Source organism: Chlamydotis macqueenii, chromosome Z (assembly GCF_036417535.1).
Source record: "Chlamydotis macqueenii isolate bChlMac1 chromosome Z, bChlMac1.mat, whole genome shotgun sequence".
Lineage (NCBI taxonomy): Eukaryota > Metazoa > Chordata > Aves > Otidiformes > Otididae > Chlamydotis > Chlamydotis macqueenii.
Window position 1 is genome coordinate 61,456,995 of NC_141593.1, and position 27,181 is coordinate 61,484,175.

A 27,181-nucleotide genomic window follows, 5' to 3' on the forward strand; every position below is an offset into this window, starting at 1 on the left:
TATAAATACATTCTTGATAAACAGGAAGAATTAGGGAGCAGGTCTGTTGTACACAACCATTGCTCCAACATCAAAAGGTTGTGGCCATGTAGCTGTTCTGCATAGTGCAAGCCCCAATAGCCAAGACATTTTTTACATCCTCAAACACATGGTAAAACCATTTGATTTAATTTCTTACTTAGATTCAGCCTCAGCAATGTAAAGCTGTGGTTACCACAAAGTTATTACAGGTAAATAGTAATTGCATGGTTTGCTTCTTCTAGCTACATTTAAGTTTCACAGTTCACATTTATGTTATAGTTTTATGGACTTCTCTGTTTTAAAAAAGATATTTTAGGTTACGGACTCCTCTTTGTATCTGTAAAATTGTTCTTCATCAATTAATCATTTAACATTTTTCAGGCTGGAAGACACGATAACCACAAAAATGGGAGAGGCAATGCAATCTATCATTAACTATGCAGTCCAAATCAAAATATGTTACACAGGAAGATTCGATGTTCAACATTTTTTTGCTTGATAGTAGTTGTTGGGGCATTAAGAATGGCAAATCATGCATGCAGAGTTGGTTATTGGCACAGATTTTTGTCAACTTAAAAAAGATTAAAGATTTCAAGCCAATTAAAGTAATTAGATTCTCAGTGTGGGGTGAAGGCATACATGTTTTGCCTTGGCTCCAGAACAAACTATGGGAGTTAATAGGAAACAAATATGCCTCCTGCAGCCTTTAGAAAAAGACACCTCTGCTGTCAGTGTTCAGCCTGAAAAGATGCTGTTATTTAGCTCGGGGGCGACGGGGGGAAGCTGTAGAATAACTGGAGGCCGAAGAGATGTGAAATGTAAAATCCAAATAAACAACCTAAGATAGCTTACACATACAGAAAACAAAGCCAGAAATATTAGCTGCTTTTTTGAAACAGATCACCGTTAAATTGCTTCCTATGAGAAATTAACTAGTTATTCACAGAATATGATTTTTCACTGTTGTCTCCTTACTGCTGCTTCTCTGCCCTGATGTCTCTCACAGATGAGAACCTGGTCACAGACAGGGAAACTCAAGAGCCATAGTTGAGGATTTTGCAAGTACAGATATGCCCCAAGATAATCAAATACATTGTTCCTCATGAAGCCAAGTAGGAAAGTATCAATATTTGGGCTGTTTCCCAGCAGAAACTTAAGCACATCTTATTAAATTATTCCAACATTCAAATCTACTTCCTCTAAAAGAAGACTAAGTGACAAAAAACTGGTAAACAGCTCTCCACCAAAGCAGAGAGGCATGGGTAGGGATGGATAAGCTACAGTTACATCTCATCTTTTACTGTAACTTCACCATGTTCCAAAAAACCACCCCAACTTGTGGCCACCATCTGATGTCACGGACAAGCAAATACTGTGCTATTTTGAAGAAATTTTACCCCGAACATATTTACAAGTTTTTGTTTTGTTTCTTTGGGTTTTTTTAATGGATTCTCAGCTAGGTGGACCACCATGACCTGAGAGTTTTCTGTTCAGGGAAGTTACCTCAGCCTTTGCTGACCCTCTAGGAAAATGGACTCCCACAGGAACTGCCGTAGTGCAGACCCAGCCCGGTAGATCTTCTCTTTTAGGGATCTCTACCTTTTCTTTTTATTTGCAGCTGAATTTCAGTTCATCTCAGGATTTGAGTAATAAAGCCAATTCCCAAGCTCTATCTTCCTCACTTCACTGCCTCACATGGAGACAGCATCTCCCTCTTGCTCTTGCCCCTAATCTATGCACTTATCCTAGGCAGCTCAAATCCTTTCCACCATTTTCGTTCCACTCTTACTTCACATTCCCTTCCCTGTTTTTCTTGCCTCCACTCTCCAGATCTTCCAGTTTTAATATTCTCTTATGCTTCGCCAGTCCCACTCAAGCACCTCATTCCTCCTCCCCAACACCTGCCCTACAGTCCTCTTGCTTCCACTCCTCCTGCAGCCTCTTGTCCTACAAGGAAAGTGTCTTCTGGGACATGCCTAGATCACGTCTTACTTCTAAGCACTGCTCCATGCTCCTCCTCTGCTTTGCCAAGTAGACCACCATCACTGGTGATGTTCCTAGTGCTGCCATGGAAATTAATCTGCTTTTAGAAATAAAAGCAATTATTTATGTAGAAAGGCTGCTACAGGTTTAGACACCAGGATTGTTCTGGTAGCCTGAAGATGCCAGTTGGATCTGTCTGACATGTGGGACAGAGGTACAACTACTCTACCCTTTCCACTTGCACTGCATTGCAAAATCAGAACCATGGTTATTCCTGAAGCTCTTTTTGCTGACTGAAAGGGTCCATGTCCTGTCTCAGTGGTGGCAAATGGTGCGCTTAATCTGGCTTGAGAGATCTTCAGTTATCTGTGTCTGGGAGTCCTTTAGAAAAAAGAATGTGGCTTAATGACTGGCAAACAGAAAAGACATCCTGGTGTCTACTGTACATCTGAAACACACAAACTGACCTGCCACAAACACAACAGCTGCAAAGTTATTTGCTTTGACTCTGAGCAGCGCTTCAAGCATAGGAATTAAGGCACTGCTACTAAATAAGCTGAGAATATTCATCATGATCTCTCTAACAGTAAACCACTGCCACTTACTTTAAAGCCCAGTGTTTCATTCTTTACACAGAACAGTTAAGAAACGTGGAATTATTTCATAGTAAAAGGGAAATATACATATAAAAATAATCAGAACGCAGTTATACAATTTTAAGGTACTGTAAAGGCTTGACTCTGGACACAGGTTCTAATGCTACTCTCGCACACAGCTACTCTTCCAGAAGACTGTGTTGAGTATCTCTTATTGACATACATCAAAACACCACGCTATCATTGAATGTCACATGAAGAGAATATATCAGGTGAAAACTCTTTGGCTAATGATCCACTGCATCTGTGCAGAAGCTACTCAGAAGAATTATGAAATCCATCTAGTAAGGCCACACAATGTTTAAAGTCCAATATAGTGAAAAAAATAACTTTATTTGTATTTCCTTTATCCTTGTTTAACAAAGTTTATGGAATCTGAAAGTAGACGATAAAAGGTAATTTTAAACTGAGACTTAATATGGGATATTCTCTACCCAAAAATATGTCAAACATTAAGATCATAAAAGAACTCTAAGGTTCTGTGCTATACTGTATGATATGTAAACAGATTTTGAAAATATTTCCCCATTATGTATTTTGACACAGTATGCACAAATTAAAAAAAAAAAAAAAGTAGTTTAAATGCCTCAAGGGATTTCTTAGAAGTAAAGCCATTTGAAGAGCCATTTACAGTCTGTGGTGACAAACTTCTATATTATCTCCATTTTTTCACATTGCAGAATAACCTGCTGAAGGCAACTCTCTATTGAAGTAATGCCAGCAACACAGATCGATTGTATGACTCCAGTACTTAAAAGAGCACATTGGTTATAGATGGCTTTTAACCTTGGGCTACAGTTACGCTACCAGAACTAAATTCAAGTCTAAATCACTCATGTAGAGAGGTGTCTGTCGTACGAATGTTGTTTAGAGTCCTTGTTTTCCAGATCTGATGAAGGTGGTGAAGGCGCTCTGAGGTTCTTGTGCTTACATTCAGGGCGGGATGAACTTCACAGATACCTGGTTCTCCAATTAATGACAAACCACAGATCCCAAAGTAGGCATGTAAAGCATCTGAAAGAAGGACAGAAAAGGAAAAAGAAAATTATGTCAGGCTGTAATAGCCAAGGGTTCCTGGATCCCAACACCTCTGAAAAATTACAGCTAAGGGAAACAAACAGGTGCTACATTTTAAACTTGAGTTTTGACAGAAGAAATAAATTTCTGCCCAAAGCCACCAGCGTGAACTGACAGGCTGCAATCTCTAAAACTAGACTCTGGTTTTGTTTTACAACAATTCTTGCCCACTATTTTATTTCTTCTGAGTGCTCAGGACAAACAGCATAAGAATTTGAAGAGCTGGAAATAATTTCTGTCCTTTCTGAGGAAAAAAATTTTTTTTTCCTCAAACATGGAAGCATTTTTTGGCTGATTACTTTATGAACAGTTGGCTACTGAAACACCAAAATGTGCCAATAGCTGCCAAACAGCAAGATTTATAAGTATGAAAGAAGTCATTACTTTACCTAGCCTCCTCCCTTTCTGAGAGAATACCCTAAGGATAGGAACTCACGATGTGGCTTGATCAGCCATTAACAGATGACTGCCACCAAAAATGGATGCTCTTATTCCCCTGTCCCATGCTGCTCCTGCTGCCTACCTTATTCCAGCACTACAGCTTGCTGAACACCCTCCATGACTTCAAGGAATTGAAACAACATGGAAGAAAATTAACTTAAGCAGGAGAAGATTGACAGTTTTATAATATTTCAGTTAATTAAACTGGTTTGCAGAAGGTTTTGATATACACCAAAGCAAGTGCAAAAAGCAGAAACAATGTGCAGCTGTACTTGAGGAAGTTGGGAGGAAGAATAGTGAGCCTGCCTCCTCTGGGCAGCAGCAAGACATTAGATTTGATTATGTGCCCATGAAATCACAGGTTAAAGGTGAAAACAGGATGCAAATTTAGTATGTCCCTTACAAATTCTCAACACTTAGTAATCTTTTGGAGGTGTTGCTAAATTCATATTTGACTAAAATGGTATTAGAAGAAGGTAACTGGATATAGAGACTCTGAAAGAAGTTCTGCTTTCAGCATGAACATGCAGACAAAAGCATGCTCAGCACACACAGCTTCTACTGACCTTGCAGAACGTGTGTCAGAGAAGAACTCAACTTCAGGAAATACAGTATATTAACCCCTGTGGACAGCTGCACTGATATGCACTAAAACCTATACAGAAACCTAATTACCTATAGGGCTATATGGTGCATTCAACAGTTGTGCAAATCCATGCTAACTCTACTACAGAATCATAGAATAATTTGGGTTGGAAACAACCTTTAAAAGCCATCTAGTCCAACCCCCCTGCAAGAAGCAGGGACATCTCCAACTATGTTAGGTTGATCAGAGCCCTTTCCAACCTGGCCTTGAATGCTGCCAGGGATGGGGTATCCACCACCTCTCTGGGCAACCTGTGCCAGTGTTCTACCAACCTCCTTGTAAAAAAATTCTTCCTTATATCAGTGTAAATCTACCTCCTTCTATTTCAAAACCACTACCCCTTGTCCTATCACAGCAGGCCCTGCTGAAAAGTTTCTCCCCATCTTTCTCACAAGCCCCTTTTAGGTACTGGAAAGCTGCTATAAAGTCTCCCCAGAGCCTTCTCTTCTCCAGGCTGAACAGCCCCAACTCTCTCAGCCTGTCCTCACAGGAGAGGTGCTCCAGCCCTCTCATCATCTTCATGGCCCTCCTCTGGACCTTCTCCAACAGGTCCACGTCCTTCTTACGCTGGGAGCTCCAGAGCTGGATGCAGTACTCCAGGTGGGGTCTCGCCAGAGCGGAGTAGAGGGGCAGAATCACCTCGCTCGACCTGCTGGCTACACTTCTTTTGACGCAGCCCAGGATGCAGCTGGCTTTCTGGTCTACAAGTGCACATTGCTGAGTCATGTTGAGCTTCTCATCCACCAGTACTCACAAGTCCGTCTCCTCAGGGCTGCTCTTGATCCGTTCTCTGCTCAGCCTGTGTTTGTACTTGGGATTGCCCTGACCCATCTGCAGGAACTTGCACTTGGTCTTGTTGAACTTCATAAGGTTTTCATGAGCCCATAAGACTGTCAAGGTCCCTCTGGATGGCATCCCTTCCCTCTAGCTTGTCAAGCACACCACACAGGGTGGTGGTGTTGGTGAACTTGCTGAAGGTGCTCTCAATCCCATTGTCCATATCACTGATAAACATGTGAAACAGGGCTGGTCCCAATACCAACCCCTGAGGAATGCCACTCATCACCGGTCTCCACTTGGGCATGGAGCCGTTCACCACAACTCTGAGTGCAGCCATCCAGTCAATTTCTTATCCACCAAATGGTCCATTTGTCAAATCCATGTCTCTCCAGTTTAGAGAGAAGGATGTCATGCAAGACAGTGCCAAATGCTTTGCACAAGTCCAGGCAGAAGATGTCACTTGCTCATCCCTTATCCATCAATGCTGTAACCCTGTTGTAGAAGCCACCAAACTTGTCAGGCACGATCTGCCCTTAGTGTTCAGTTCCGTTCTGAAGTATGAAGCTTCCTACTAAGCCAGTGTCGATGCCTGCTTTATAAAACAGTAATACTACTACGATAATTCAGAAGATTTTTCAGATAAAAGGTTTTCCTATATTTGACAACCTGTAGATAACTATAAACAAAACATTCACATCCTAATTAACTGTGTTATGCTAAAGTTTTCAAACGATTACTAGTATTTAAGAATCCTTTGACATTTTACATTTATTTCTGAAGGCAAGAACGTTTTCTAAGCTCACTGGCTCAATAAGCACACTGGATTTAAATCAAGAGAAAGTGTTAAATAATGCTACTGGCCTCCAGAACCAACAATATATTGATATGTGTTAGCATGGGAACATCAGGACTACAAAATAATACTTCCCTGAATAATCAGCTGTGAAAAGTTACTTGCAACTTTTGAAGTCCATGTAATATATAGATTATCAGAAGCAGTTAACTGTTTTCTGCAATTTCTTCTACTCTTCCTAAAAACATTATTGCACAGCAAAGATAGGTTGACTATTCAAATTTAAACACAGCTTTTATAAAGTAGGAGCTACAGAAGTTCAAATTCTGAACCTTTCTTAGAAAGCACCTTTGCAAACATGGCATATTCTTACTTTGCAAACTTTCCCTATAATATTCTGTAACATCTGAGTTTTGCAACAAAACCAAATTGAGGCCACTGTTATCAGCTTTAAAAATGCTAAATACTTCCAGGAAAACGAGTAATTTCTGTGCATATTCAGCCTCAACAGAACTATTAACTCATTTGCAAGATGACCCATACTACTCCCATTACGTTTACACTTTGCATTTACACTGAAGTCAAGAGGAGTGTGTACCAACAATAGGCTTTTTGAGAACAACTGAGCTTCACAGATACTTCATGTTAGTGAAGTATGAAATCTTTATTGCGAAGACATACAACGATCAAAAGACAGCTTGCCTTTCAGACACTAGACTGAGATTGTTGGGAGCTCATCTGTGAATGTGTCCTGGTTCTGGCTAGGATAGAGTTGGGATGGGAGCAGAACTGGAGCTGGTGGCCCCTATGGCTGGGGGACACAGCTGGGATAGGTTACCAGCTAGGCAACAGCTGGGGTAAGTTCACAAGAAAACAAAACAGACAGCAAAAGCTTGCTTTACAGGAAACAACAGTGTTCAGGCTGGAACACCACACAAATCACAGTAAAACAGCTTTGTTATTACTCTTGCCTTTCTCAAATCTTCTCTCAAACAATCACACCCATGATGAAAGATAGGTTAAGGAACTTTGCACATGACTGGCATTTTAAATAGTGATCTACGAATTAAAAAATCTAAGTAAATGCTTCACCAAGATAAACAGAAATACTTCCTCCACTGACACTGACTGATCTATACAATGCAGAGTAAATACAGCTAAGTCCTCAGGAATCCTAAGCTGATTTTTAGGGTAATGGAGAGAATACATATATCACAAGCATTCTGTTTTCAGTGTGGGTCCACCTTGAAAAATTCTCAACTGTTGTTCAAGATGAAATGAATGAAATTGAAAAGGATGAAATATCAGAGCACAGATTCTGAACAGACTAATATTTTATTATGACTAAATTTTTATCTTATTTGGTCTGTTTACAGACTGTTTATCTTTCCTGTACCAAATGCCACTGGGCAAGACTACTGGCACAAGGTTTGTTTTCACATGTTTTCAGTACCTTTTTTGAATTCTAGCATATTTTGAAATTACTTCAAATTAAAAGATTTTAGCATCTTTTCAAATTTTTCACCGCTACAAATTATCCACTTTCAAAAGAACAGTACTAACTTTCAGATACACTACATATAATTGCTGTGTGTAACTACAATCTAAAAATTGTATATTACTATGTAAAATTTGACTGTTTTTAAATACATCAATGACTTCTGAATAAGCTTAAAGGATTCCTTTAAGGAAACAAATGTTCTGAAATATTTTACTCAGGCTACTTACAAAGATACACACCGCACAATATTCCTTTTAACTAGAATAGTTAAATACATACAGAAAAGCTTGTCCAGCTCTAAATAAATAGTGATAACTCTTTCAGCGATAGTCTAGACTATAGCTCGCTCACTCTGCAGCTGAACAAGGGAAAGCTATACTCCCCTTCTTTCTCTTTAGATTAGGAAAATCTCATTATGTTTCAAGGTTTTTTTTTCTATTTTTGAAGAAGATAGAGGAAAAAACATTCCTTACATCTCTACGATCTCTGATTGCTGGAATGTATTTCTAGCTTAGAACACACTCTTCATAATTTTAAAGAGTAAATTTACCTGGATGGCTATCTGGCCACTTGGCAAATCCACCAACAAGGCGATCTTGAGTTGACAGGATGTAATTTCGGTTTTTCTCAAAATTTGTGTATTGGAATATGTTCAAGAGCTGAAAAGAAATTAGATCACGACAGCAATATAGTAAATCTTAGTATATTCTTAACACTAAAATATAATGCCCATTTATTAGATAAGCAGTGACAGCAGAGATAGCAATGATTTTGTAAACCTCCATATCCTGCATTTTTGCAAGATGAAAGATCTTTATAGTGATCTGTGCCTATTCAGGCACTTGTGCCAAACATGTCACTCTTCCAAGCAAAGAAAAGATACAATGCTTAAAGAAATCAATATAAGTCAGTAACTATCCTGTAGTTGTTCTGCACACTACCTTCAATGTTGCTCCCACCCAAAAGGAATAGCAAGTGTCTACAGGTTTGTTGGGTCGTCCCTGGTAGCCATTCTGTTGTCTCATTATACACCACCTTCTTATTCTGTTCAGTTCTTTTTCTGAAAAAACTTCTTCCAGTTTACCCATCAAACACAGTGATGCAATACCACAAAATGTAGAGCCGCCTGTGAAGAGAGTTGGTTTTGCATTGTTTTGATACACAGATTTTGACTGAAGCATGTATAATCTCAGTCAGAGCTTTAACTAGGGTAGTAAAAATTAAATAAATGGGTTTTTTAAAGTAGGAAAGTCTTAATTTTAAGTCTAAAAACCAAATAAATAAAACCACTTTAATTCAGCATGCATGTCAAAGGGGAAAAAAAAACCAACAGAATTCTTGCACAAAGTCATTTTATTAAAGCTGGATTATCTCTCAGTGCTGCGCAATTTATATTACATAGCTGTCCAGAAATAAGTAAATTGTAATGCTACAGAAAATATTTCTTCATACATAAGTTATAAATGCAAGCTATTGGGATGCCAGCAATCAGACTGAAGTAGAGATGCCAAAGGCAGTCTCAGACACAATCCCCCAGAGGTTATAAACACATAGAAGTGTCTGATGAGCAGAAAGAAAAAAAAAAAAAAAAAAAAAGCACGGTTAATACTTTGAAAAGACTACTGGATTCTCATGGTTGTAATAAATACAAATTAACACTTCTAAGGAACTTTTTGTTGTCAAGGAAACAGCAAGTAAAATTTGGAATTAGAAGAGAAGCTCATGTTCCTTGTCTTGTCTATCACGGTCATTGCTTTTAAAGCCCATCAAAACTTATTCTATTACCAGATACGATAAAGTTACAGCCAGGGAAAGACAGTACACAAATCACTGATACTAGACTTGAGGCCCAAAGTTCCTTACACTATCATGGTTCTAGAAGACCCCAGAACTCTAAGGTTATTTTCATTCTGATGCTGAAATGCAGCAGGAGGAGAATGATGAATTAATGCTATCTGTTATCCTTAGCATTCTATAGTAACTTACTTAACTAATTTTGTAAATATGTCAGGGTATTTAAGCTTCTCAACTTTATCCATCCTGCAGGAAGAAAACAATGGAATACTATCAAAGCTTAGTACTAAGGATAAAGCTACCAAACATTTGATAGATGTAGTATCAATCACATAAAAATCAACAGATGCTCTGTCATGAGTGGACCACTACTTCATGGCATAGAAAAACATATTACTTAAAAATGACAGTCCCTCGACAATTCCTATCTTCACAACTACCAACTGTTTACAAAAATTAACTGTTTACAAAAATCTTGCTGCTTCAAGATTTGAGCCCCCAATGGATGTCGTAATCCATCAGGGGAAATGTTTCTAGCTTTTACTAATGGCTGCTGTAATTGGAGATTGTCAGGTGCATCACACAAAAGCTCTTGCAGATAAATCCAGGGAGTAGCAATGGTACATGTGGAAAAAGTTTGCTCTGTCGGCAAGAGACAAGAACTACCACCAACAACTTTCAACAAAACATTAATGAGGTAAGATTAATGGAGTTGATAGATTAAGAACCCATCTGGTCTGATATTAAGATAGAAAAAAAAGGGAAGAAGACAGATGATATTCTGAGGCATGTTTTGTATTTGTTCCTCCTCATCCCTCTTCCTTAAAATTGGAAAATAAGGAAAGGCATGACATACATTGCATCTCTTACAGCATTTTAAATCCCAGTCTTTAAAAAAAAGGCATAGAACATTTTAACATTCTTACCATGAGATTCCAGTCCAGCTCCTTGCGCCAGGCCATTATCATAAGACTGAAGAAAAAAAACCCCACAAACCAGTTATTTTAGAACCAAATCACTTTCACAGGTATTGCAATTTCTCAGTTTACTAGCAAAATTGCCATAACCACCACTCAAACTGATTAAGTTCCGAACCTATGCCTCAAAAAGTTCTTGGCACAAATCAGTCTTGTTTCAATGCAGGCAGCTTTTATGATTTTCATGGAGTTCATCTGAGTTGTGATGTATGTTAGAAGTCAGAAAATGGGTAAACGTGTCTTTGCCAAAAAGGGAAAGCATGTCCTGCAGACAACCATCAAAGAAAAAGACCCACATTTTATTTGTCTTTATAGAAAGAGAAAATGAATATGCAATTCAAAACAAAATTAAATAGATAAATTAAATATCTCTAACCCAAAAGCTGGTTAACACACAAAAAGGCAAAATACAAGGTACTACTGCGTGTACAATACTAAAGTACAAGAAATGCTTCAGTAAGGAGCAAGAATATTAGACCTTAGAAAAATGAAGACTGGGGAATAGGGTGAACCAGAAGTGAAAACATAATAAAGCATACCATTGGACTAAACCTGCCCTATAAAATATTACTGTTAAAATAATGTCTTAACAATGCTGAAAAATCACTTTGTTAAGTGAAAGAAAAAGGAGAAACTTGAGTCTGACAAAGCATCAAGAATATTATAGTACAGGTCTGTTATGAACAATCTAGGAAGCAGGTGATATTGTATATGTAAGAATAACCATCTTCTTTTCCTGCAAATTCATTAAATCATTTTGCATGTCAAGAAATGAGAGATTAGAGTAAGTTATTCATAAAATGGAAAATCTTTTTTTTTACAAAAGTACAAATAGAATGCTTAATAAAATATCACTGGACAAATATCAAACTGTTTAGTAGGAAGAAAACTGATTCAACCTTTTATGTTTAACTTCAGAAGTTAAATTACACAGATGCTACTCCTTCCATATTAACTGCTCAATTAATGATTCATTCAGTATCTGATCAGACAGTTAGAAAGCAATTTTAACCTCCTCTCTCACCAGGTGCTGACTATGAATTTCCCATGTTTTCTCCGAAACACTTAATAGTGGCTGGTAGACATAGGACACCTTTACAGACCTCTAATGTCTCCCATAGTCCTAACTAAAGGGAAGTCCCAACTACAAGAACTAGCATGTCTTATCAAAGATCTAAGGATTATTTTGTAGATCTGTTTTTAAAGCTGACATTGGGAAGAAAAAGGAAAATGGAAGCAGACAGAAGCTAAATTTAAACTGTATTTCTCAGTTCTTGAATTGTTGCTGTAAGTTGAAGCAACTAAAAAGAGTCACATCGGATAGATACAATTTAAGCTGCAGCTTGACCTTCTAAAGTTTGAAGCAGTACATTTTAAGTAATTCCTATGAACACCTGAATGTTAAAACACATGCAATCCAAATGTGCTACCACACTCCACAGGCCCATTAATTACTAAGCAAAGGCAAGCTGATTAGCAAAGCTATGCTGGCAAAGCTAATTAACTCTACAAACAATAATTGTAAGAGGAAGTGGTTTGCTTTATGGATGACAAAGTAATTAACTCTGGAGAAAAGCTGTTAACTGTGCATCCCAGACAGTGTACTATGTTGGGCTGTACAATTAGCTTGAAATTTTAATAGACAATAGCTGACCTTTGGCTGACTAGTGCCTATTTATTTACACGCAGCAGCTGCTCTCTGGGGACTTGTGGGCATTAAAGAACTAGGGAAATATTTCTGGGGTTTTGTCCTTTTGAAAAGGCCCATGAAATTATATGCAAAAGAGGCTCTAGGTTACTACAACATGAAAGCTGCATAATTAAATGCTATCCTCAGGAAATGTGTAAACCCAGTTGGGTACAGTCTTTGCTTCACACTTTAAAAATTTGGCAACCAGCTTAATTTTATCAACAGACTCATATATCTATCTTTCAAGAGGATTCTACTACACTAGGAAGAACCAGATGCTAAAAACTAAAAAGTTTTTGCAATATCTCTGCCTAAATTCCAAATTTGCAGTAAACCAAGCAATGCGGCAAAAAGCAGTATTTAAGAGTTTGTGTTTGCTAAAATCATTCAAAATGTCAGCATCTTAGTGTCTGTTGTTTTTTCATTAGTGATATATCTGACTTTTAAATGTGAAAGTCAAAAATCAACCTAGGCTGATAAAAATTGTGACTGGAACCTGATTATTCTACTAATGATAAAACTGACCTAGAATATTTTTGTGATGAGTACTGCGCAAACACTTTTTAGTCAAGTAGTAACAAAGAGCCATCTAGTCTGTATGAAGATTCAATTCCTTTTAACACAGCTACTTTTCTAAATAAAAGCAATACCATTGTTTCATTTTCCAACCTTCTGCTGTTAGTTACATGCCTAACTACACAACCTCCCTCCCTATTTCAGCTATATAGAATTCTATCTGTCACAGTTCTGATTCTGCATCACTAAAGAGAATACAGTCCAAAGAACAGGCTAAAAATCCAGGATCTTATTACAAAAATTACTGGGTTTAACCAGTCATATTACTCTCCATCCAGGTTAGTTGCACTTCACATGTATGCCAATTTGAGTAACTGAAAAAAAAAATTTGTTAACTATCACTTGCTTAATCTATGTGCAAATGATGACATAAGATAGTAAAACAAAACCACACCTTTCTGCCACAGCAGTTTACTACTGAGCAATGCAATCTGTTTTGGCTTATAATTAATGGAAGCACCAGAATGAGGTAACATTGTTGCAAAACAGGAATAAATATTTGCAAGAAAGTCTATAGTAATGTTCATTGTATGGTTAGTTACACAACAAGTTACAAATGAAATGATCTCAAATAGAATTTACTTGGAATTGTAATAAAGGTTATTTTCAGGACCATCTACAAAAACTTAATAGGAGAAATCAGGCTAATATTCTTGGACATCACATTTCACATTCATTGCATTTGTTTAAGAATACACTTCAAGAAATACTGTGTTCATTATGATGAGTAATTGAATTGGAATACATCTCAAGGAGGGTCATGGAAAAAGATGAATGGGAGGAAGGAACATTCACCACTGTGAAATGATTTTCACAAAGGGTTGCTCTGTGAGTGTTTGAGACATCTTCAAACACATCTTGGTCCATGATGTGACCAAGCAGGATGCAAAGACGTTTTGTATTTGCCTAGAAGTACCACACACCTTGCAACCAAGTTAGTGCACTGAAATACTGGTCTGACCAAGCAGTGCACACCCAGAAAATCCAGACAACACCAGTGTACATGTGCATATCTACTCCGTAGTGCATTCACAGTAAACCAACACTTTTTAAAAAGATGTCCTACTGACACAGTGCGTAGTCAATCTATTAATTCACAGTAAACTTGGACAAAAAAAATACAGTATCTCTTGTTGTACATCAGCTTCTTACATCCTAAGGACACTGCTGTCTACAGAACACCTCTTACAGCATCTCTTTGAGTTACTCTCTGAGCTAGCTAGGAAAAGATCTAGTCTTTGTGATAAGCCACAATGTCTTCTGGACTTCGACCATGCCCAGACTCCAGTTTTACTTCACTGTTCAACTGGAGTATTACTAGGGGCCCTTCGAAGAGGTCTTGTTCTGTTCAGGCTTCAATTATTACTATTTTTTTAATGAGTGGTGTCAATTTTCCCCGTAGGAACATAACAATTGGAATTTGCAGGTACAAGGATTCAAACTAAGGCTCTAGAAGCAAACTATAAATTTGGATCAAGATCACTGTAGACAGTAAATCTCCAGCGCCATTTCAAAGCTCCAAACTTTCAAAAAATCTCCACTTGCCTGCTCTACCAAAGGCCTCATATGATGCTCTCTAGTCTTAAGAAACAAATAATTGTTCCCTGCTCACTTCATCTTTTCAGTCTGTGCTGGTTTTGTTTAGTGAGGGGTGGGATACGATGGCAGCTTCTGTAAGAAGCTGCTAGAAGTTTCCTCTCTGTCCAGTGGACTCAGACAGATGTAGGGCAGACCTGCTGCTGGCCAGGGCCGACCCAATTGGAGGCAGAATGTTCCATGATAACACCTCTGCGATAAAGTATTTAAGAAGTGGAAAAATAAAAAGAAAAAAAAAAGAAAAAAAAAAGAAAAAAAAAAAAAGAGAGAGATGTGAAGAAGCTGAAGTCGGGGCAGAGAGGGGGAGGCACAAGCCTTGTGGGCCTTGTGGCCCTCAACCCCTGGTCTCCCACCAGGCAGTTGTCTGGGCCTGATTTGGCCCAGCCCGGCTGCAAAAAGTGGAGAGGAGATGAGATGTGAAGAGAACTTGAGAGGCATCTGCCTGAGCCAGCTGTGAAGAATTTCTTGTGAGAGGAACAGCTGCAGACACCAAGGTCAGTGAAGAAGGAGGGGGAGCAGTGATGCTGCTCCCGGCAGAGGTTCCCCTGCAGCCCGTGGTGCAGCCCATGGTGAGGCCGGCTGTGCCCCTGCAGCCCATGGAGGCCCACGGAGGAGCAGAGATCCACTTGGAGACCGTGAAGGACCCCATATCGGGGGAAGTGGATGCCTGAAGGAAGCTGTGGTGGTGAAGGGCCCGTGCTGCAGCAGCTGTTCTGGAGGGGCTGCACCCCGTGGAAAAGGACTCCACACAGGAGCAGTTCGTGAAGGACCGTAGCCTGTGGGAGGGACCCCACGCTGGAGCACGGGAGGAGCGCACGGAGTTCTTTCCCCAAGGAGGAAGCAGCAGCGTAAAGTGACAAGTGATGAACTGACCAATCCCCATTCCCTCTTCCCATCTGCGCTGCTCGGGGGGTGGAAGGTGGTAGAGATAAAGTTAAGCTCAGGAAGAGGGAGGGGTGGGGGAAGCTATCATGTTCTCTTTCTCATTATCCTCCTTAGGTTTTAATAATAAACAAATAGTTTTCCCCAAGCTGAGTCTGTTTTGCCCATAATGGTGACTTTAAGGATTTCTCCCCGTCCTTATCTCAAACCTCGAGCCTTTTTTCTTGTATCATCTCCCCCTATTCTCTCAGAGGGTGGGGGGAGTGAGAGAGAGACTGCATAGTTTGGTCCCGAGCAGGGTTAAACTATGACACAGTCCTACTTACTATTTTACATACCTCCGTCACATGTCATAATCATCTCATTTCCAGAATGAAGAGTCCTGGTGTATCAAATGCTCCTTTTAGACAAGCTGGTTCATACCTCTGGCAATTCAACTCAACAACTCAATTCAACAACTTTTTCGTACCCTTCCTCTTTCTACCACATCCTTTTGGACCAAAACGGCAGTCAAGTGTACAAAATGCTAAATAACAGTTGATGTGATGTACAGAACAACCTGATGAAAATTTTACTCGTTGGTTTTGTTCCCTATTCTTTCTTAATATTTGATTCTCCTATTGTATCTCTGCTAAGCTATACTGAATAAAATCAGTTAATTGCAAAGGCCCAACATGGATCAGATGAGAAAGAACCCTCCTGATTTAATCAGTGAAAAGCAAGCACCCTGACTCAGCTGCTCCCTCAGACTGTCAAAGGAGAAGAGATAAGTCATTGTCCCTGGGTGAAACCTGAGGAGCCAGCAGGGATCTCCTCACCCTGGAAACCCACTCTAACTGAAGTGGGCTACTAATTACAGGGTTACAGATGCTCTTAGGAGATGCAGAGGAAAAAAATTCTGGGATTGTGCAAAACTTGTTACAGGGTGCTTTCTGGGGAATGCAGGTGTGTGCACAACTTATTATGGGATGGCTAGGGAAAGGACCAATGGTGAGAAAAGAAAAGATCAAAGCAGACTGGGGAGGAACAAGCAAGGGAAAACAGAGGGGAAAAAAGGGGGAAAAGGTGCTAACAGAGTGTGGATAGGCTGCTGGTCTGTATGCTTGTATGACTGACCCCTGCCTTGATCACCATGGTTGGCCCAAGACCTATTAAATCCTATTTTAAATGATCTTCTGTGAACATGTGTTCTCTATGCCAAGTGTGTGTGTATATGAATGCTAGCAAACTTCAGGCCCAAATAGCTGGTGGGTAAGACAGATGGTCTGAGTACCAGCAACTAAGAGTGGGACCATGAATCTCATGGGCTTGTAGGCTGACTTGCCATTAAGTGGGGGAAACATGGGCTGCAGGGGATAGCTGTTAGATGGACTATCAGCACCAAGTACAGCATCAAGGCTTTCCCTTTTTTCCACTTCACCACTCCCTAGCAAGTAGGCTGAGAGTTGGGAAGAAGCTGGGAGGGACCACAGTCAGAACAGCCGAACACAACTGGCCGAAGGCATATTCTATATGTTCTAACATACTCAGCACTAAAACTGGGGTAGCAGAAGAAGAAGTGGGGAGGGGGAAGGTGGCTGATGCTTGAAGACTGGCTGGGCATCAGCCTGTGCATGGGAGGTGGTGAATGACTTGACTGTCTTTGCATCACTTTTTCTTTTTTTTCTTTTCTTCACTTAACTGTCTTTACCTTGATTCATGAGTTTTCTTGCTTTTGCTCTTCCTATTCTCTCTCTTGTCCTGCTGAGGGGTGTTGGGGGGGAGTAAGGAGAGTTGAAACGTATTGAGAGGCATTAAAAGCAGCATAGGTGTGACACTATAAAGTTTTGTTCATACTCTCAATTCCAGTATGCAATGCTGATGTCATGAATGCAGAACGTATGAATCAAATTATTCTACATTTTTTAAAAAAGAACCTCTGTGGCCTCCATGGGCTGCAGGTGGAATCTTGTCTGGAGCAGCTTTACTCCTCCCCCTCCTTCTTCACTGACCTTGGCGTCTGCAGCTGTTCCTCCCACAAGAAATTCTACACAATCGGCTCGGGCAGACACCTCTCAGGTTCTCTTCACATCTCCTCTCCACTTCTTGCAGCTGGGCCAGGCTGAGTCAGCCCAGACAGCCGCCCAGCAGGAGGCCAGAGGGTGAGGGCTGCAAGGCCCACAAGGCTCACACCTCCCCTCTCTGCCCGAGCTTCAGCTTCTTTATTTCTTCTAAAGCCAGGTAGGAGGTAGTGAAGGTAGTGAAGCACTGGAACAGATTTCCCAGAGAAGCTGTGGACGTCCCATCCCTGTAAGTGTTTAAGGCCAGGCTGGACGGAGCTTTGAGTGACCTGGTCTAGTGGAAGGCGTTCCTGCCCATGCCATGGAACTTTGATCTTTAAGGTCCCTTCCAACCCAAACCATTCTAGGATTCTATGATTTAAAGAAAAAAAATCAAATTTAATTTGCAGTGAACCAACCAAATTTATCTTGCTAGTGCACACATTACAATGAAAAGACAAATACAAAAAAAACAATGTCCTTTTTCATTTTCAACTTGGTAAAGTAGGAACAGAAAAGAAAAATTACCGTGGTATTTCCCCTTGGATGGAGAGATTTTTAGTCATAGATAAGAAAGAAAGCTAGTCACTTTAAAATGCAGTAAGAAACAACACTTTGCAAATACTCACCATACTTCTTCTAATGTAGTCTATCGCCTTTTTGATATCCATGCCTGACCAGTTATTAAGCATGTAGCAGATGCAGGAAGCACAGTACACAAACCTCATATCATTTTCACTTCCTTCCAGCACTGCACGGAAACTGAAAGAAACATTTCTGACATTACACACTGTATAGCTTGTTACAGCAGAAAATATGAAAAGCAGTTTTGCATAGTTTTCCTTTAAATGTTAGTTTCTTTACAGTATTCACCTAAATATATATTCACCTATGCTAGATTTTCTTTTTACAAGATGTGATTCTAACTAAACCAAGCATAATTAACAGAACTATCAACATTTAGGGGCCTGGGTGACTTTATTTCCAGCAATGTAATGACACTGATCTTTATTTATTCAAAGACATTAATGCTTACATTCTTTCACCTATCATAGTATGTACTGATGTACGAGCTATCATTTTAACATACAGTGTTTGGGGCAGAATTCTTTGCCTTCTTAGAAATCTTAATAGCTAACAAGGCTTTCTTTCCTCACTACAACTTCAGGATCAGTTTCCCATATACGTTTGAGAGTAATTGTTACTACTACCATATCTAATACCGATTTTTGATTTCTTACAGCTACAATCTTTCCAAATGCTACAAACATTTAAAAGTTGTTGTGACCTGGGTTATCTAGGTACAATAGCCTCCACTTGGTTCAAAGAACTAGTTAGTATATTTTGGTAACTTAACCGTTTGCAAGAAGTCAGTATAATAGAATATTTTGATGAGTCCTCCTGACAGATCTCTTCTAAAAAAAAAAAAAGGAAAAAAAATACTTCTGACTTCAAAGACAGTCTTTTAAGCACGACTCTCACCACTATGATGCTCCCTCTTTGATCCTGCAATTCAAGTACGTATCCCATTATCTTCTTGCATAGAAAAGCCTCTAACATTTACTGGGAGATATTTTCATCTCTCCTAATCCTAGCAGTGCCAGGCATGCTTTCTGCAGCTCAGACAATGATGAAGTCCATTGCTCTCTGGATATGGCACAGGACATTCTGGGAAACCAAGATACTTCTTAAGATGTGCCAGTACTGTGGTTTACAATCTCGCCTCATCCTCAGGTGACAACTGCTTTGTATGTTATCCAGATACTTCAAATCACATTCAGCTAAGGTAAGGTAGACATTAAAATACATGTATTTATTCCTAATGCAAAAAGATACAATATAATTTCAATTTTAATTTTTTTTTCCTTCTTCCAGTTTTTTTTCCTTCACACCTGTCTTTTATTAACTAAGACTAGCACACTTATACTAGGGTAACACCAGAAAAATATCTCCTTCCCTCACTGAACTCACATGCTGTTTCTATCTGGACAAATGTTTGCTCAAGTTCTGGCCTTCACATATCCTCTCCCTTTGGGACAGTAAAAGCAGTTTTCATAGGCATGAAAATGTCTGTTACACTAGAAATTGATTCCTGCCAAAGTAACAATCCTATACCAGAGATGTGCAAAGCACTTTCCTTTTCCTCCAGGGGCTAGCTGGCACTCTTCAGCATGGGATATAAAATGCAGGATGATGTATAAGAGTTATCAGCCTGTACATTAAAACCACACATGGTACAAACATGTAGAAGAGGTTAACTGCATGTAGCGTATTACTGGAGTCAGGCAACATGTCCGAAGTACTCTAATAGAAATAAAAGATTATATAGCTACTTTCCTAAAAAACATGTTGCTTATGTTTCATTCCACATCTGAGTTTTCCATTAACCTTCCAGAGAGTTGTAGAATATGAGATATCTTTTACCTTCCATCCTCCAGCTGGAGAGCTCTCAATCCTGCCAATATGGCATCTTTATTTACTCGACTTAAATCATCTCCAAGAATAAGCAGACATGACAGACCTGTGTAAGTCATTGCTATGTGCCCACTATCATAGGGATGAGATATACCTGGACCCTAGAGAAAAGGAGGGGGGAAAGAAAAATATTGAAACATTGTAAGTTTTTCTAGTAGTGAAGCATTCATAAAAAATGTATCAATCACTACAGTACCTGGACTAAACAACAGAAGAAATACACTACATCCAGTTAGGTTATGTCTACATGAAGGAGTAATGCAGCAGGAGTGGGTCTGGAGGGCAAAACTGTCAGTGCAGCAGTACTGATGCCCACACTACGTGCATTTCACAATTTGTGCCAGCTGTAGTCTGGCTCCATGAACTACTGGCCCACTAAGGGGGAAGTTCATCTGGGGTGCACCTTCTGGTTCAGTTTCATTTACAAGGAGCTCAGCTTGTGTGCCTTGCTCTTTTGGAGCAAACGCATCGAACTGCTCTTACAAAGTGCTCTCTACTGATCTGGACTAATATATTGGTGCAGATATACTCTGAGAAGACGACAACGGGGGTATGGCCAAGCCCTGTTCTGTCTACACATTTCACCTTTTGTGATAATTACAGTTTGTAGGTCACGCAGGAAATAGATTAACTTGGCTCTCAGCCATGGTGTAAAACAGTCCCGCTCTATGTGAGGTACAATCACGGTCTCCACAATATGAGCCTTCCTTAAAAGAATTAACATTTAAAGACATAAGGTGAGGAGAAACTTTCAAACATTTCAGTCTGGTTCAGTGATGTGATAACGTTCCCTACCACATTATCCAGAACAGCTATTTAAACATAACTCATGGCCACCAACAATTCCTGCTGACTACTGACTACTGCACAGAGGGCTAAGAAACTCTCTGCTGCGTGCGCAAAATCTCTCCAAACACTAATAAGGAATGCTACCAGCCATACTCCTATACAGGCAGAGTCTCACATTCAAAAAACTTTCTTCTCACACCTGGCATCAGTGTTACAAACATGGATTGTTTCAGCCTTGAGAAAATACAATGTTGTGTCAGGAATACAAAACAGATCTTTTCCTCCCAAGTGAAAGTACATGTTATTTACCACAATCTTACATAAAAGTTACAGATACTGCCTTTCAATCTATAGCCCCTCAAACTGAGTCGTAACACTTTAAAGAGATTGAAAAGACCTAAACCCATCTGAAACTCTAAGAAAACTATTCATCCCTAACTAAAAAGCTAGTTTAAACTCCAATAACATCAAATCAGAGAGACTGCAGAACCTGGAGCCATTTCAGAAAGTAATTGTTATCTAATTTTAAATTATTAATGTTTAAATGCAGTGATAAAAGCTGCACTCTTAGCCTTCATTCCCAGTTAAGACTCTTAAGGCTTGCTAAAGCTGTGTGTGCTGAGCTGGTCAGGCAGGTATGGTTTTGCTTCAGTTTTGCTACCATTCCAAAGAGCTGCAAAGACACCACCATCAAACATTGAAAGGGAAACAGCTAAAAAATACAAACCCCAAACCAAAACCAAATGAGCTATCCTGGTAACACTTAGTAAAGTTGGAAATTCTAACATACCACTTCCTTGTTTTCTTTTATTTTGAAGAGTCCCTAGTGACAGAAGATACTTGGCTACCTCCGGTATGACAGTTCCTCAGAATTCAAGAATGAAATCACTGTAGTGGCACGTAATAAATAGTAACTGTCAATGCAAATCCAAAATGTTTACACACTTTTTCAAAAATTGTTTTTCAAGACATAGATTTAACAGAACATTTTAAAATGATGAATCGAGAAAAATGACAGGACCTTAAATATAATTCAAAGTTATCACAGTGGATTTCCAAGTCTTTTTTTTTTTTTTTTTTCCTTTTATTTCAGAACATTTTAGGGTAACAGTGCTGGAAATACTTTAAACCTTCGTATGCTAATAAATCATGCAGATCTGATCCCTCTAATGCAGATGCAATGAAAAAAAAGTATTGCAATGTTTGAATAAAAAGCACATCCATCTGCAAACAGTTTTCGAGAGATAATGACCTTGTAGCTAATTTCCACAGGTTACATGATTCCCTTTGTCCCTTCTGCAGATTGGCTAACACATTATGAGACGCAGATGGGCTGCAACACATTTCGTGAAAAGAGAATATTTAAGTATGAAGCATGTACTATTGAAAGTTGAGAGTTAAGTTAAAACACCAGAAAGTGCTGGAAAGGGATAATGACACTTTGCCGATCTTATGGACTTTTTGTCTTCACAGGCCTCTATAAGACCTCAAAACTATATCCAGAACTCACTCTTCAAGCTTTATACACTGGGGAGGATTTGAAAAAGGTTTCCAAAAGCACGCATTGATTTAATATACTAGACCACATGGCACTGACTCAAACCTTTGAGGAAACATGACTGATACATTTTTATTACCTCAGTTTGGTAAAATTATGTCTTTATTCATTTTAGAATGCTGTTATGGCACAGCAACAGCATGACAACCTGAACTTCTTTAGATGGCTGTCATCAAAGACAATCATCTTCCCTTCTGAGTAAAACCAGTCTTTTTCTTATACAACTACATTGAAACTATTGTCTACTCCTTTGTCTTTAAACATTATTTTTAATGAAGTATCCTAGTAAGTCACTACTACAGATCCCAAACTGGTTTACGTGTTAAACAGAAGCTTTCCCTTTTTTCCTTCAAGCTCAGCAGGTGGCTGGAATGCCACTGAGGCTAATTCCAATTAAAACAGATGATGAATTCATCTTGCTACTACAGTCCGAGCTCACTGCAGACACCATCTGTAGTGTAAAACAGGATAAATACCAAAGCAAACCAAGAGATAAATTACCTTGCCTGTCACATGCTGCTGTAGCACCCAGTGTAGAGATGTAAAAAACCCTCTTCACAATTATTTTTCCCTTGTTAAAAAGTGCAACCTCTCAATATTACTGCTATGAGTACTTGGCTGACTTGTTATGCAAAGATGCATGTGCAGTTATCACTCCAATGCAGATTAACATTCCCACAAGTTATTCAGAAGCATAAAGTTATGCTGTTAAGAGTAAATAGAAATAGGGTGAAAACAGGCTGCTGTACTACCTTCATATTCAAGTCAGTTCAAGTATTTTTACAGTCTACTACAGTCACTAATGTAGCAGATGGCCATCCCTGCTTTCAGTTTCAGATCCCAAGATTCACTCATTCATTTATATTTAATATTTTGCTGTCTGTCCACTACAAAAATCAAACAGTTGATGATAATTTAATGCTCTTCCAGATTTTTCATCCACTCTTCAGTGAGATTTGACTTTTTACTCTCAAACACAGGACAGAACCTGTACCTCTTCAAAGTCCTTCCTGTATAGTGGCCTCTACTTCCCTTTTCCAACCATATCAGACCTTCTGTACCAGCTTCAGCAGCCTCTGCTAGCCTCCTTTCTCTCTTGTATTAAGGGTACTTTCTTTTCAAATACAAATTTAACTCTCTTGAACTTCACTTTCACAGGCTTCAAAGCATCCTCTCTTACAGTCATAATAAACAAGGATGAGCAGAGCCTTGCCTGTTTGAGTGGATACCAGGTGCAATCATGTTGTTTCACACAGGAAGAGGAATACTGAAGAATAGCATGTGCCGCACCACTTAATAGGGAGCTATTCTGCCCTTCTCTACCAGGTGATAATTCTTGAACTAGAGAAGTTTCCCTGCTTCAGTAAAAAACCAGAGAAGCAGGAGAGTGCACTGAGACAAGCCACAATTTGTATGTCAATTTATTCACTGCCCTGGAAACTCATGCCATACCATTTTATGCAAACATTTGAGTGTACTAACAGTGCAAAAACCCCTGCCTTCCAGATATTCCGCAATTATGTAGTCAATATTTTAAAAAAGACAGGATCATTTATTGCCCAACTGAAAGTATTTGACATAAACACACACTTAACTGACCTTGGATGGATTGAATGGCATCCCTAAATATGAAGAGCCTCTGAATCCACAGCGATTCAAGTTTGATCCTGGAAAAAAATATAAAAAATAAAGATTCAACTGACTTGTTTTGCTGAAATACTCATTATAAACCACAATTCTCAAGATCAAGACCTGTTAGTTTGACACTATTCACTGTATTATTAGAGTCTGCATGTGTCTCTCAGTATGTTCCCAACCTCAGTTTGTTACTAACCTAATCAATAAAAAAAAAACCAAAACAAACTAAAGAAAACCACAAGCAAACTTATTAAACGTGATCCTGCTGTAATGACAAAGCAACAGATTTTTTTTTTTATTTGGTGGAAATAACAGTGTTCCCATCAGCAAAGAATTTTGTTTCCCCTCCCAAAAAAAAAAAAAGAAAAAAAAAAAAGAAAAAAAGAAAAAAGAAAGATTTCCTCCATGGAAAAATGCCCAGAGTTAACAGATTTTTTTTTTCCTCTCTGGATTCTTCCCTGGTAATACTGTCTGTTCCTAAGTGAATTGTTTTAAGATACTTTGCAACATGTACAAGGACAAACAAACTGTTTGCAGTTTTAAGCTAGCACTGATCTAACTCAATACTGTCACAGTGAAAGAGTTAAAATGATGTGAAAGGCCATTCTTCTCTCACCCAAAATACAGGTACAAGAACACATTTCAGTTAGTGACTCAGTAGAATTTATCGTAAAGTTGTCACAGTATCTGAGTGTGGAGTATACAGAATTGTGCACCACACACTGTCTAGAACTAAGTACAGGTTTGCAGAGCTCAGATCTGCTTTTGCATGGCAAAAACTCAATTACTTTACTCCTCAGCTTCTGAAAGGAAAAGCCTAATGAGTGCCATAGTGCCAGCACTTAGATGTTCTCAAACTCTCGCCCATTTTTCTGGGGTTTTTTTGTTTGGTTTTTTTTTTGTTTGTTTGTTTGTTTGGGGGTTTTGGTTTTTTTTTTGTTGTTGTTTTTGTTGTTTGTTTTTTTTTTTAACAGCTTTTCAACATTTAATCTAAAAATCCTCATGAAGACTAGGGAAAATTGCACCAGACTAACCAAGTAAGAATAGTAACAAAGACGAAAATCCTAAAAAAGATCGCTATGCAATGTGGTCTACCAGTTCTGTCATTTATTAACACACTAGCTTCTAATTTTAAATACATTCTGCATGTATGCAAGATTTAGACTGTAAGATTTTAGTAGTCTAACTACTTAAACGTGGTTAAAGCATGTAAGTTTCTCTACTAGACAAGTCTTTGGCTCTAATTTACATGGAGTGAACTATTATGTAACAGGAAAAAAAAAACCAACCACCTGCAATTCTCCCCTTCCTTCACCCTTCAATCAAAAGTATTTTTAAATTATTCTACAGGTGTAATGAAGGTCATTTCAGCCTACTATTCAGTATGCTTTAGGCACACCCTTAAAGAGAAAAAATAAAGAGTATCTGTATTTGTTGACAAAAAATGCCTGTTGTATTTTGTTATAATCTAAATTTTCTCAGTAGAGAATGTTAGACCCTGGAGTCAAAGACTTGCATTTCATGTTGCAACAGGTTCTGGAAAGCACAATAAACGTTAGTCTTGAGGACTAATCTATGGTCCTGAAGGATACTTTCCAAAAACCATCACAATTTGAAAAATGACACAATGTGAATGAATCAGGAAGAGGAGAACTAGAATTCCTACTTCTTAAATACCAGATTTCCTAGCTGACACTGTGGAAAAATCACCATTCACTTGGCCTGTTTTCAGGAAAAAAAAATGAATCTGTCCCGTAAGTGCTTAAGTAAACTACAAAATTCACTTTGAAATGGCACTAACATGGAAACTCTTCATTCAGAAAACAGTTGCTACCCTACTGGCACACAACTGTTCTGGCCTGCTGGAAATGAAAACATGCTACAATTAAAAAAGCTCTGCAGTCAAACAGAACTCAGTTCCCAGATGGAAGGATTCATCCAAAAAATCCCCACCACTGGCCTTCTAGTTTTACAGCTTGTAACTGATTATCAATGTAGAAACAGCAGTGTGAAACCCAAGCACTGTGTGCTTTTCTGGGTCACTTAGATTGGCTTCTGATTTGATAACTACTATGAAAAAGAGAGATTAAAAATAGAGTACACAAATGAAATCAGGATCTATTATGCCCTTTAGCTGTTCAATTTTTGTGTAGAACTTAAATTTTTTTCTTGTACTACTGAACTGCTACCAATTAAAACCAGTATTGCTAATTTTAAAATGCTGGATTTTTAACTGTATTCCTATCGTGATTTAAAAATCTATTTTGACTCTTTATGTCAATGACTTCTTATGTCCAATTCTAGACTCTACACACTGGCTCCTAGGAGAATCCTAGAATTACAGAATAGTTTGCATCAGAAGGGAATCTAGTCCAACCCCCTGGAAGGAGCAGGGCTGCATAATCTTTAAAGGGAATTTTATTTCCTCTTCCAAACAAAAAAAAACCTTGTCATTAACGTGCATGCAACAGATGCTTCCTAGATCTTCATCATTACAGATGATTTGCTAGTTACAATTCTGGAATTAAAAAAATAGAATGCTGAGCTGATAAAGGAAGTGTTATAATGGGAAGTGAAAACAGCTCATTTCTAACCAGATGATTCTGGTACGTTGATGTCATGTCTCAATTTTTTTTTTTAGCTTCCTGTGAACATACAAGTTCAAAACCAAATGGGAACCAAAAGGGAATTAAGGAAAAGCCACTGTCATTTAGTTTATGTATATGACCTTCTATGAAGTTGGTTTTACTATTTTATTGCAAAATACTTCTACTTCTTATGTAATAGCTTAGTAGTGTTAATCAAACTTTTGCCTACTTTTCTGAATCACAAACAGCCTGTCAGAACCAGAACTAGAATTAGAAATTAAACATACTCTAATTAAAAGGATACGATCATAGTTTATCTCCCTTGTAAAAAATTGCTGGACAGACCAGTTCAGCTCCAGTACAGTCTGCTGAAGCATCAAGTATAACTGCAGTTTTATGAAATGTTACTTACCTAGTGTTCACTTTCAGAGTTAAGCATACCACTTTCTGAAAGTGCTTAAGGTAGCAAAAAGTAATAAATATTTAATCAACTGCTGCATGACTGCAACCTGAACAAAAGACATCCAGAAAAAGTTTTCACATTTGACAACAGAACTAAAGAAAAATGATCCTCTTCCCAAACCAAAAGATTCCAGGCTTAAATCAAGATCTGAGACTTTCCCATGAAGAAAACCACATTATTTAAGTATGCGTAGTCCAGAAAGTCCTTAAGATGTGTAA

The 27,181-nt window shown here is 38.7% G+C and overlaps 1 protein-coding gene across 1 annotated transcript in view; it reads right to left on the reverse strand.

The window, feature by feature from the left end:
- Positions 1–2,977: 2,977 nt before the first annotated feature.
- The window catches only part of PGGT1B (protein geranylgeranyltransferase type I subunit beta), a 38,217-nt gene continuing 14,013 nt past the window's right edge, over positions 2,978–27,181 (reverse strand). Inside the window, 8 exon segments of the mRNA XM_086770389.1 lie at positions 2,978–3,540; positions 3,543–3,674; positions 8,449–8,557; positions 8,840–9,024; positions 10,619–10,664; positions 18,082–18,214; positions 19,877–20,028; positions 23,874–23,941. Of these exon segments, the coding sequence (XP_086626515.1) occupies positions 3,494–3,540; positions 3,543–3,674; positions 8,449–8,557; positions 8,840–9,024; positions 10,619–10,664; positions 18,082–18,214; positions 19,877–20,028; positions 23,874–23,941 (872 nt within the window). The 3' untranslated portion in view covers positions 2,978–3,493.